At 36.0% G+C, this 12,823-nt stretch overlaps 1 protein-coding gene across 1 annotated transcript; it reads left to right on the top strand.

The window, feature by feature from the left end:
• Positions 1–5,107: 5,107 nt before the first annotated feature.
• On the top strand, positions 5,108–6,998 carry LOC306849887 (homeobox protein Hox-B10a-like; the record flags this gene model as incomplete). Its single annotated transcript, XM_079385263.1, has 2 exons — positions 5,108–5,627; positions 6,727–6,998. The coding sequence occupies 2 exons, from the start codon at positions 5,108–5,110 to the stop codon at positions 6,996–6,998; spliced, it is 792 nt and encodes a 263-aa protein (XP_079241389.1).
• Positions 6,999–12,823: the final 5,825 nt, after the last annotated feature.

Below are 12,823 nucleotides of genomic sequence, written 5' to 3' on the forward strand. Positions count from 1 at the left end.
CTAATAATTACCTTAGCGTAATAATTCTTCAAATAACTGCAAAAACATTTGCATAGGGTAAACATTTTATTGGCACATTGTTTTTTAGTTTACTGGACGATTTGATATTTAATCTGCTCATCCACAACCAGTCCCTTACATTTAAATTTTGGTGCAGCACAAAGTCGTGATAATTGCAAAACTTACTGACATCATAGGCAGACAGTGTAAGTCAAATTAAACCGGATGGTACACTATAAAAACACATCTTTGATACAGTCTAAAAAAATAACATTTAAATGAGTTAAAAAGAGCAGCTACAGTATCTGGTCAAGAGCGTAACACATGAGTGATGGTGTCTAGGGTATGTCTGCACTGGTCACAGGTGGCGCTAATATGGAGCAGAGTTTAGTTTCTCTTCGGCATATGGATATGGTCTGCAGCATCCTAAATCATAAATGTTCCTATCCAGCAGAGAGGGAGGCTCTCAGTGCATTTTTTCCACTTGTGTAAATAGAGGGTATTGTCTGGCTTTATGCTGGTTTCCCACAACTTATTTAGCACCATTCAGTAGTTTGTCAGCAACTCAGAGTGGTATGAATATGTTATTGTTTTATTCTACGCAGTAGTATACCTAAAATATAGAAAGAAACAGAACAAGGTGTGTTTACTGTCTCCAGGCATTCAGATTGACTTTATTTGCAAATTCTAGTCGTTTTAGTTTAGCGTCATGTTCACGTAATATAGTTTACACATTAGTCTGGTTTTAATTTGTGTTTGGTTATTGATTAGGCTACTCATAATGTTTGATATTTATGACTGGGTTTCTCGTTTATTTGAACGCATAATGCACCATGGCACACAATCTCCACCTTTAACGTTGTTTCTTTCTGTTGTATTGTTTATGCACATTTCATTCATAAAAAAATTCTTTGTGATTACGCTGCCTCCTACTGGCAAAAGAAACAAACACAAGTACGCTCTGGAGGTGCATACAATCGTAGGATGAAATGAAATGCAAGGTATCGTAAACCAATAGTGCAAGGTAACTGTTCTTCCAGACTCCAAAGGTCAAAAAGATTCGCAGATAAAAAGGGTATGATGTATGAGAAACACATTTAGGGAACGCCTTATTCTGCAGCGCATGAATTACACATTTGAAATTCACAGACATCTCTTGGGTAACATTATAATTGTATTACACTATTCACTATTGCATTTGTTTCATTGCTTAGTTTTAAAAATTAGTCCACTTCAATATCAATATAATCAATACAGTTAACAACAACACACTCTCTCTCGCTCTTTTTTTTTTTGCAATAAGTTGCATAATGTTAATGTGAACATATGAGCATTTTGCACTAATTCCAAAATGCAAAAATGTTTTTAAAATCCCCCAGACATTTTATTATAGTTTACCCATTGTTACAGGCAATCCTCTCCTGAAGCTCAGTTATTTTACAAAAATAGGTTTTAAATACTCCTCTGAAGACAACAGGACGTACATCTGACGTCCATCGCTGAAAACATGCTGCTCTGATCAGATATGTAACTTAATGCATTTGAACTTGTAATTGCTTGCAGAACTGGCATGGATCCTTGCACAGTTGTAGGTTTGTCTCACCGCCAGCTTTTGAGAATCAGACGCATCTTTTGAGAATTACATGCAAAGCATTAATGGTGCGCGTTTTCTGCACAGATGTTACTGAAATTATGCGTTTTGTGATTCACATTAACAGATCCTTCCTCGCATAGCCAATTCCTCTGTGGCGCACGTTTTTAAGACTCAACCGTTTGTCTTATAAGTAATGACTGACGGAACCAGTCATTTATGGGCCCGGTCTCATGAAAATGCGAATAAATAGTACGCCAAATAAAAACAAATACTCGTGGTATTGATACGCCAAAATGGACTTTGGCGTGCATAATACGCAGTTTTCGCGTGCGTATGATACGAACTTTGATGACGTGCATATGATAAGCAATTTTCGCGTACTTAAATCTACCTCACAACCCTAATCTAGCGTATCATATAGACGCCGAGATTTTGTTTTTATTTGGCGTAGCCTACTATTATACGCACTTTAATGAGATGTGGTTATTTATTCACAACAGACGCATTTATCCAAAGCTACTTACAGATGATGCAATCAAATCAATATTTATAAGTTTTTCAAACTAAATCTATTTTTTTCCGGTTTTATCTGCCAAACCATTAATCTTGTTTGCATTTAATGCACTAATATGCATTAAGGTGCAGGTTATATAAAAAGACAACAATGCCACAAAAAAACTGATGCATGCCTTAGAAGTTCAACATCTGGACCTCTAGACTACTCGGCACACACAGCATGTGCATTTGTTGGGAAAAAAAACAACTAAAATCTTAATATAAAATAAAATGATTTTGTATAGTACTGTTGATCTTTTCAATTCTTGATACACAATTTCTGCAGACTAGACCAGCCTACGGAAAGAAGCTGTTAATTATTCAACCACAATCTTGAACTTTAAGAGGAAAAACAGAATTAGCTCACTCCCCTCTCCTCTCCACACCAGACACATGCTGCTTAGAGACGGCTTGGCAGTAAAACTTTACAGCAAATGGAGTGGCTTGGTTGTCATGGCTACAGTTATACGAGTTTGACCGAACATCCTCTCACCATTTGGAAGGGGCCAGCGATTCTGTTTGTGATTATAAAACTGGAATGTGTAGAATATTGGAAAATTCGATCAGGGTTCCCTTTCTTTCTGGCTATTTGTAAGAGAAAAGGAATCGAGGAAGAAAGGCACACGGTATCTGGGATGTTCTTAAAATGCGTTAGGCATGTCAGTAAGAAAATGTTAAATAGTTTTAGTGCAGAACGCCAGACAAAAAGTAAACAATTGTTCGAGACAGGTGATGTCAACGTCAAATCTTTACCGCAAGCAATCATTCATGGGACGTCGAAGGCCAAAGGCCTCTTCGCGCCGAGGCTATTTGGATTTATGAAAACTTATTCAATTTTTCCTGTTTTTATACCAATTGTGAAAGAGGATCGGCTGGAGAACAATGTAAGTGTATATTACATTTAAATTTCATTTATACACGCACTGATTTGTAAGTTTATTTATCACCATATGGTTTATCCAGGTTATCAAGTGATTACGATTGTGAGCATACTCTTCTGCCTATGTCAGTGTTAGACATTAGAGACAAGTGTTTATTGTATGATATTTATCATCGATTTTAAACTTAAAAAAAAAAACAGATTTCTTATAAACTTATTTTTTCTTATATTTTTTTTCACTGGAACAATTACAAAATAAAACATTGCTTTACAATCTTTGGAAATGAAGATGGCAGAATATTGTAGTAGGCCTATGTAAGTTAAAAAGACCTCATTTACACCTAGTATGTTTGCTTCAGAGAATATTATGTTTTTTATTTTTTATATTTTAAAAGCTGAGCGCGCACTTCAATCAGAAAATAAGAGTTTCACCCAACCCGAAACGTCGTCTAATATCTAGTGGATTATTTAATACGCAAATAACTAATTGGGTCACAAAAATCCAGTCCTGCAGTTGAGGAAGCACGTGGTTTGGCCCTTAGGTTCACGTGCCTGTATTGATAAAATCTGCTATTAAATACGCAACGTGAGTAGTCCAGGCCGATACATTCGCAATGGTGCAGGCTTCGACTTATGTAAAGTTAAAAAAAAAAAAACATTTGTGGATTTGTGGCTTGATGTTAATTTTAATATTCACGATGGGTCAAAATAATTGTTTGTCGTGTATCAACAATATTTTATTTTTACCGCCTAAAATGGGTTAAGAAAGTCTTTTGACATCTTTTAATATTTGAATTCACATCTCGTCATATATATATATGTGTGAATTAAAGTAACATAATTTAAAAATTAAAGTAACATAATTTATCTACATAATCTACTGATTGTTAGGCCAAACCCATCACTCTAAAACATTTAGTTGAAGATCTATATTTACAGAGTGTTTGCGTCTCTGTTAAAATATTTTGCGCTCTCACTCCTATCTTGTTTTATTGATATATATATATATATATTTGATATAACTATTTTTACCCAAAAAAGGTTGCTATTTTACTTTCGCAAAGAATCCGTTTTGTTCCTCTTATATATAAAATATATAGGCCTATTACTTTGTCATGAGTATACAAATATACAATAATAACATAACATTGATAATAATAAAACACAGTTAAAACGCATCCTGTAGCTGCAGTTATGTAATAAACTAAATTAATTCATTATTGACAGCATCTATTATAAAAATAATACCTATAGGCCTATATTATTATTATTATTATAAGATAGCGGCAGTTTATAAATTAATTTGTATAGCCTACTGCGAATAATAACACTGCGTCAGTTTAAGTATTCGTGCTGCTTACATTAGACACTTATCGGTGTTATTTGATATCTATTCGTCATTTTTTACTTTTTACAGCAAATTTAATTAGTCAATATTTTTGTTAAATATTTATTAATAATATCAAATGCATCACGCAAAGCCCAGTGCGCAGTTCAGTATTTTGAAACAGTATGTTGACAATTGCAAACACGGTGCTAAACTTATTCAGTTCACCTTGACTATAATTTATATTTATCATTTTTTAAACCTTCAAATATTCAATAATATTAATAATTTTGTCCTCGTGGTCTTTTATTCAGACATTTCCCTATAATCTGGTATAGTATTGTTAAAAAAGGTGAAATCACAATGATTTGGGATGGAAGCTTGATGAAGCACTTGAATTAAGCAGCTCTGCAAGGGGAGGAGCTTGCCCGTGAACCCCAGTCTCTATTGAGCTCGGAGCAGAAGGAAACGTACATGCGCCATACTGCTTGAAAAGCCAATAGAAAGGATACTGTTGCCTTGGCCCAAAATATGCTCCAGCAATGTCATTCTCCGACAAATTCTCTACGGTGATCACACTGTCTGAAGGGAAATCTTTCGATAGCCCAGATATAAAGGATCCTTTGCGCGGGGCGTACGGAGGCTCGCGTCCTAACCTGGACAGCCAAGTCCAAAATAGCGGGACCACCCCAGCGTATTCGATCGTGCTCCAGACAGTAAAACAGATTCAGAAATTCCCCGGCTGAGTAATATGGCTCTGCCGCGTCACCAGTTTCTCCATGGAGCCGTGAACTGGGATGGAGCGCACTTGAGTCCTGTCCAGGTTTCTCATGTTAGCGCGTGCCCCATCAGGGAGGACCCCTTCTATTTTTCTCTGGACCCAACAGGGCAAGCCAGACAGCCTCTCGACATCTCCGCCTTCAGCAGATACATGACAGATATGGGCTCTCTGAACGGCACTGAAAACCATCGTCCAGAACCGTCTTTTTACTCCGGACACAAACTCTTATCTCTCAATACCGACACAGATCCAGAGAGTCCGTCGCACTCTTCCCACTCAGACTCCCAACAGTTGCACAGTCTGTCTTTCTCCGCGCCTTCCTGTTCAGAAACTGACACTAAATACCCAAGCCAGTGGAGTGAAAGCAGAACCAACGGGAGCATCATCACCTCACTGAGCATCAGTCAAAGAAGTAGAGACGACACAGAGCCAAATAATCTCCAGACAGACTTTACCGGGAGCGATAAAACTCACAGAAAGGGAGCGCAAGGTGGGTAAACAAGGTTAAAAGAGACAGCAGTGGGTAAAGCAAGCCCATCAAATAACCTACCAAGACAAGATTTTATTTTTCCCTTTCCGAAAGCAATTGAAGGGTGTAGCCACTGAGACACAAAGAGAACCAGGGCTTGAAAATGAATTTATTGCACCGAATTACCCCAGACAGACTAAATTGCACGTCGTTTATCAGAACATCAAAACAGCGGAAGGATCCATTGTCAACTGGAAACCTTAGTGTGGGCCAGGTGTGGCATTGCTTTAGGACACTTTTTATTGATGTGAAACGAAGAAACTGATTCAAAACGGATTCAGAACTGGCGGTTTGGTATAATTACTGAGAAGTGTGTGTAGGCTATAGCTACTAGGCCTATAATGCGAAGACAAACCAACGTTAGCAGATTCAGAACAGCCCTGCATGTAAATATATTTTTTATTATCCTAGTATTTTTTTTAGTCCAATACACGCGTTTTAAGACTCGAATAAACGTGGCAGGAGCCTAAAATTTCTAAAAGGTGTGTGTGTGTAATTGGTTTGCCATTTTCCCTAAATAGTCTATATCTTGAATATTCACTTATATGTATTTTATTTGTTTAGCCTGAAATGTGCAGTAGGCTATTTTTAAATTATACTAAACCTATCACAAAAAAAAAAGTACGAGTGAAATTAGATTAAATTAGAAAACTTTAAAGATGACAAGTACATGCCTTTTCAGCCTCTGGAATGTGAGAGTCAATATTTTTCCTTACTCTATTCCTTGTTCTTTTTCTTTTTCTTTTCTTGGCTTCGTACATGAACCAGTTATTCGCAAAATATAATTGGTTTAATTTATTTGAATGAAGTACAAAATGTGAATGCAATTCATATCATGCATGGTTCTCTCCCTTTCTCCTCATTTGTTTTTTTTCCTCCTTTCTCCCCCTCTCGCCGACCAACACAGACACAGTGCGTATGCTGTGCTGACATTATTTCCTGTCATAAAATGTCGGACACAGCCAGGTAATGGCCGCGAGCGCCAAGCTCAGAGGCTATTTGCTCACTGTGAAGGGCGACTGAATAATAGCCTTGTCTCTCTTTCTCTTTTTATCTGAAGACGTGACTTTAGAAAACGCTGCAAATGGCTGGCTGTGGGCGAAAGCAGGGAGGAAGAAGCGATGTCCTTACAGCAAACACCAAATCTTAGAGCTGGAAAAAGAATTCCTATTCAACATGTACCTGACTCGCGAGCGCCGCCTGGAGGTTAGCCGGAGCATAAATCTCACCGACCGCCAGGTTAAGATCTGGTTTCAAAATCGCAGGATGAAACTGAAAAAAATGACTCGAGAGCACCAGACAAGGGACCCTGGCACAAGTGTCACTGTCTAGTTTGCTATGTAAGACGGTTAAAAATACCGAACTCAGCGCACAAATCATTGCAGCTATCATCCGGTGCAAGTGGATTGATGCAACTGCTGCTTCTGATGGATTAACGGGAGGAAACGATCAGTCAAATCTTACGGTGTTTCACAGTATGTGTTCTATAAGGCGAATATAAGAGAGATAAATGTAATAGGCCTACCTCGCATGAAGATGAACAGAAAAGTGTAACGAAATGAGAAGAGACGTTTTTGGCTTTTCGATGTAAGCTTGTCATATTCACACAAGGCCCATGGACAGTGTTTATTGTTCTGGTCAACTTTTCAGTGACTTAATATTTTGTCATTTTCGATATTTGAACAATGCTTTCCCATTAGCCTATATGAGGATGATATATATTTTTTTTACAGGTTATGAGTGTTACAGCGGTTGTATTTTGGGGCATAGTAGGCTATTTATATGATAGGTAACTATGTGCGGACACTCCCGAGTAAAAAAAAAAAAAATCCTAAAAGGAATCCATTATCAGAGGAGAAGTTACATCAAGCACAGGTACTGTTGTTTTGCTTTAAATGTTGTTTCTTGTCTTGTATTTATATAAGCTGGAGTGAAAGGCACAGCTTTTTTTCTTCTGCTGAAGCATGGTTGAATGTATAACTTAAAATGTGATTTTTAAAAGTTTCTGTTTTGAAAAAGTGCATTTTTAAATAAAAGATTGCACTTCGTGAGCATAAAACGTTTATTTAGTAGAAAGTACGGTGGTCACTTTGAAAATGACCTCATCTGCAGTGTACTAATTTAGTATTGTGACAAGGCGTTTTGAAAAATAAGTAGACCTATAATGGTCAAATTTGAATTTGTAATAGCCTACAAGCTTTACATTTTAAATTAGGCCTACTTCTTTTTTTATTTTTGTTTCACACAATTCAATTCGTGACAGGAGAGTCGAAGAACCTGGCATGAAACTTTCTTTAGTCTTACAATTAAAGGAGAAGGCAAATGTAACAATTCCAAAACTTTAATTGCAGTTTTGAGTTGATTGTAAACTTTTTTTTATAGATGTATAAACAGATTTTGGCTACTTGATTTTGCGTGTAGAATACATTTTATTAGAAAAAGACATTTGAATTTAATTTGAACAAAAACCTTTTGAAATTCCATTTGATTAATAGAATGTGTGGAGTCGTTGTCTTAACACTGAGTCCAAAAGAAAGGAAATATATTGTTGCTATTTTTTTTAAATAATTTTATTAGGCTAGCCCACATAATTTCTAACCAGAGCTATATGTTATAAAACAACGTAAATGCATCAAAAATGCAAATTATTTTGGAATTAATTTCTTGTAAATTCAAATGGAGCTATATTTGAATTTTAGAAGTTAATGTGAAGTTAATGTGAACCTGTATTTGAATGGCTGAAAAATATTGTAATCGCTTTCTTGAGTAGCCTATCTTAAGTATGTGCACTAAGAAGAATAAACCGGATATAATGCTAAAGCATGTGAACGTTATGGATGTATGAAACGTTTGTATGTTACTTTGCATTGTGAAGGATTTTTATAATTAAATTTGTATTGTGTTATGAGATGTGCTATATTTTTGTAGGTTTCATTTAAGTGAAGATGAAATGTAGGCCTATCAGTTGTTTACTTTGTAAGAAATAATTCTGAACATATGCTGATGTTACTTGATTGTTACAGTTCCTCCTCTTTTGTCTAAGCGAGTCTTTGCTTTGGTGAACCGCCATGTTGAGATGGGACAATCTCCAACGTCATTGGCCAAGCAGGGGCCTCTTTTTATAACAGGGGGCAATAGACCCTTTTATTGCCGACAGTCTGGAGAGAACCGGATATGCTTGTGAACTTAAATTACTTTATTTCAAGCAATGTCTTTAAACAATTCTCGCTATCTCCTTTCCCCGCAGTGGGTCAGAAATGTTCCAGTTGATTTCTTGAGATTTTAGCTCTAGTGCCCTCTAATACGGTTCCTCAGTAAAGCAGTGCTCTGTTAAAGGGCATAGCACTGAAATATGAGTGCTCATCTGGTTCAGTACTTTTGGACGCTAGACTGCTGGCAGCCTTTCAGCTCTTGCCTTTGAACACGGAGAAGACCAAGCTGGTCTGTGATTTAGGTAGTTTCAAGTTGTTGGGCTGGACGTTTAATTTCACAGGAACCTGAAACTGCCTGAATTGCTCCAGTGAAATACACCATTGTCCGTTCAACGTGGAATGAAGATATAGTATCGACTTCATTGTAAATACTGATTTAATAATCCTTACGGATCATGCTTATGTTAATATTGTAGCTATTACATCGTGTTGTTTCTTTCTTTTACATATTACTTACACACTCAGTAGCTGACATATACAACATTCATTTTTTAAAATGATGAAAACTTGGCTACAAGCACTAGTTTGTAAATGTGTTCTTCCACAACACTGCGTGTCTTCGATATAGCTTTCCCCTCCAGTTTCAGAATGGCCTGTGTTTTACTTCGCGCCGGTGAGTTGGCAGATGCAAGTCCTGCACGATTTTAAATCACAAATAAGTTTCCAAAAAATTCCATCACAATGACTCAATTATATATTCAACTTTTCTATAAATATGCAAGGAATTTTGATCAATTGTGATCACCTGTAAAGTTTTGCAGGTAGAGTAGAATAAACACATTTTCATTCTGTATTATACACACTCATACATATTTAACATTTTTAAAAAAGAAAAAAATAATATATATGTATATATATTATATAAACACTGAAAAAACGCATTTCTTTTAATCTCATCCGAATAGAAAGTTGGTTATATATTTACTATTGTGTGTATTCCTAATGTAGTCAGCTGAGCAACTGCTGTCTCTCTGGTTTAATTTGTGAATTTCCACAAAGTTTTTTTGTGAAGTTTTGTGTGTGACTACCCTGCCAGTGTTGTTTTCAACAGATCGTTAAAGATCTAAAAAAAAAAAATAATTTACATTTTAAATACACATGGAAGAATAATTTTACTAAAACGGTAATAAATTGACCTAATAAACGGTTTGCATATGTTAGCCTCAACAATGAAATATTTAAAAATTGGCAATAGGTTTATAATAATAATAAGTTTAGAACATAGCTCATTCTGTCGTTTTAGCTGTTGTGTTTAGAAATCCACAATTAGTGACAAATCCACAACAGATTTTATTTTGTCATATAGGGTTTATCATATAAAAAGCTGATTAACTGTGATAGCTAGAACAAACTCATTAGGGCAGTAGAAAAAACTTCCTTTTGATGCAGAAAACTTTGTAAAATTGCATTTGTAGATGATTTGAATTATACACTGTGCAACAATATTGGTCAATATGCTATCATTGCTGAAGTCATCTGTAGATAGATACCAGCAAAAAATATGGTCAAATCCTAGGCTAGTTTAAGTTTTATCCTTAAGAATAAAGTTAGTTTACGAATTCTTCCAACATGTAAATTCATAGCCCGCTCCATACAAGAAACTCTCAATATTGAAGGTGAAACGTGCAGTTTGACCTTCCAGTGACTCTTCTACACTGAATAAAATAAGAGATGTGTAGGCTACTTACAAATAGTTATAAAACGGTGTTGAAATTAAGACATTTTAAACTTTGCCTTGAAAAGGATACATTAATCACTTTGTTGCTGATGCCTCGATTAGGCTTACTTGAAGAAACTTCATGCTAAAATATCAAATATATCCAGAATGTGGACAAGGAAGATGCACAGTCATGCTTAACAGCCAAAGGAACCAAACACTCAGAAATGTCCTAGAAATTACGTTATTCTTGTTAACAGATGTTTATTTGCAAATACGTGTGCTAAGATGCATCTCGATGCTTAACATTTATTTGAATGAAATTTCTTTGTTCAAAAGAGGTGTTGTTTCTTTATAAACAGAAATGTGTTAAATAAAACTGTATTGTCTGTGGTCACATACGGCAAACAGTACTTCTCTAAACACGAATTTCACTCAAATAAATACTTGAAACTTGTATGATCACCAGAATTCCTGTTTTTTTATTTTTTATTTAGAATATATATATAACTAGCTTGATGGTATGTGGCATGTTCCACGGTATGCTCTTATTCATTTTACGTAATACGATCCAAATTACAATATAGGGTTAATGTGTAGCTTTCGATTATTTTTTTTCCTTCTCTTTAGTAATTCCAACAGAAAGCATGGATTCTTAATTACATAATGTGAATTATTGCACCGGTGACGAGTTGATTATTTTTTTTTTTAACACAGGGTGTTGTTAAATGCCTTTTAAAACGGCTAGGTTGTGATTTAAGTGCATAGCCTTTTCCTGATGAAATTAACATTTTAGTGGTTTTAGAGATTCTATTGCCCAACTTACTGCACAAATGTATCTTATTATGCAACATGCCCTGTTTACCCGTGGTTACGGGTGTTGTTATAAACCTAGCACAAAGCTAAGTATGGGCTATCTAAACTCATGAAATAAGATGGTAATAGTTGCTTTAATGTCTTTTTCAGTGAGCTCTAGTATATGTAATGACTTTGTAAATTTAGAAACAAATTGCTTTTGTCATTTTGCTGAGGCACAACAGCATCATATGCTCTATTCATTCTTGTATTTTAGGGGCAACTATTTATTGGGTGCGGCCAAGACACACAGCAAGTGCTGAAATCACTGTTATATTGTATTACATTGCATTGATGGTCCAAGATATTCACCACAGACAGTGAAATCTCCCTGATGCATCTGCCTTTTTGCAAGCGTAATTCAGAATTTCTGTTGCAAAATGTTGCAGAGAGAGTAGAATGGACTGGTGTGTATCTGAATAAAGTGATAAAATAAAAAAGAAAAGAAAATCCTGTTTATTTGTGTGTGTGAAATGAGCGTCTGGATGGAAAACTGCAGCGGAGTCGTTCACGGTCCTCGCCACAGGCAGTATATCAGGCCTATAAAAATCAAAGCTGCCTGATGTAGTATTTTATTATAGTATTAAACGACCAAAAAAGTTCAAGTAGTTTCTTCCATAAATACAAGGGGATTGTCGCACGGTGGTGTTTAATACCCTCGTTAACAAAAAATGACTGTTAATTTCCCAATAAAGCTGTTCATTATCTCAACGTACTCCTGGTACTCCAAGAAGGAAGAGGTTTGCCTCCTCGGAGGTTTAGAAGTTTAAACACTTGGGGGATAAAATATTGTAGTGAAAAAATCGGTTGAGTAAACTTTATAAGCAGATCTCACCGCCTTAATTTGGTTTTTGTGGTATCTTTCAAAGTCCTGTTAAATATCTCGGTAAATTGCCTATATTAAAGAGGCCTAGTTATTGTCATACATTTTATCAAGCAAATATAATCAAGCTCCCATTCAGCACGTATGCTGTAGATCACGATATAATGCCACATCAATTCATAGACAAAAATGTTCTCTCACTTATTATTGTGGGCCATTGCTCTGCATATGCATTTTTTTTATATATATAATGTCAAGTCGTTTCATAATTTAAGTTGACATTTTCCCGACTGCTTGTAGATATGAGGAGATATATGGACACGCTCCCATTTTGCATATTGCATAAACAAGACAATTTATTTAGATGGGAAATATAGAGAGCGCAAGAGGAGGAGAGCTCCGTACAGCCTCTTGGCGGATTGATTTACACCCCATTGACGCTTTATCAGGCTCGCGAAAAAAGTCTGACCAATCACTTCGCTCGGAGCGCACACCACAGCAGCCCGGCTCTACTTCGTTGGCGAGCGAGTAGAGAGGAGTACCGTAAAGAGGGGAGTAAAGCACATTTCTATTGTACATGTTTTCCCTTTAATGAACAGTACGTTATATA

This window comes from Barbus barbus, assembly GCF_936440315.1.
Source record: "Barbus barbus genome assembly, chromosome: 3".
NCBI lineage: Eukaryota > Metazoa > Chordata > Actinopteri > Cypriniformes > Cyprinidae > Barbus > Barbus barbus.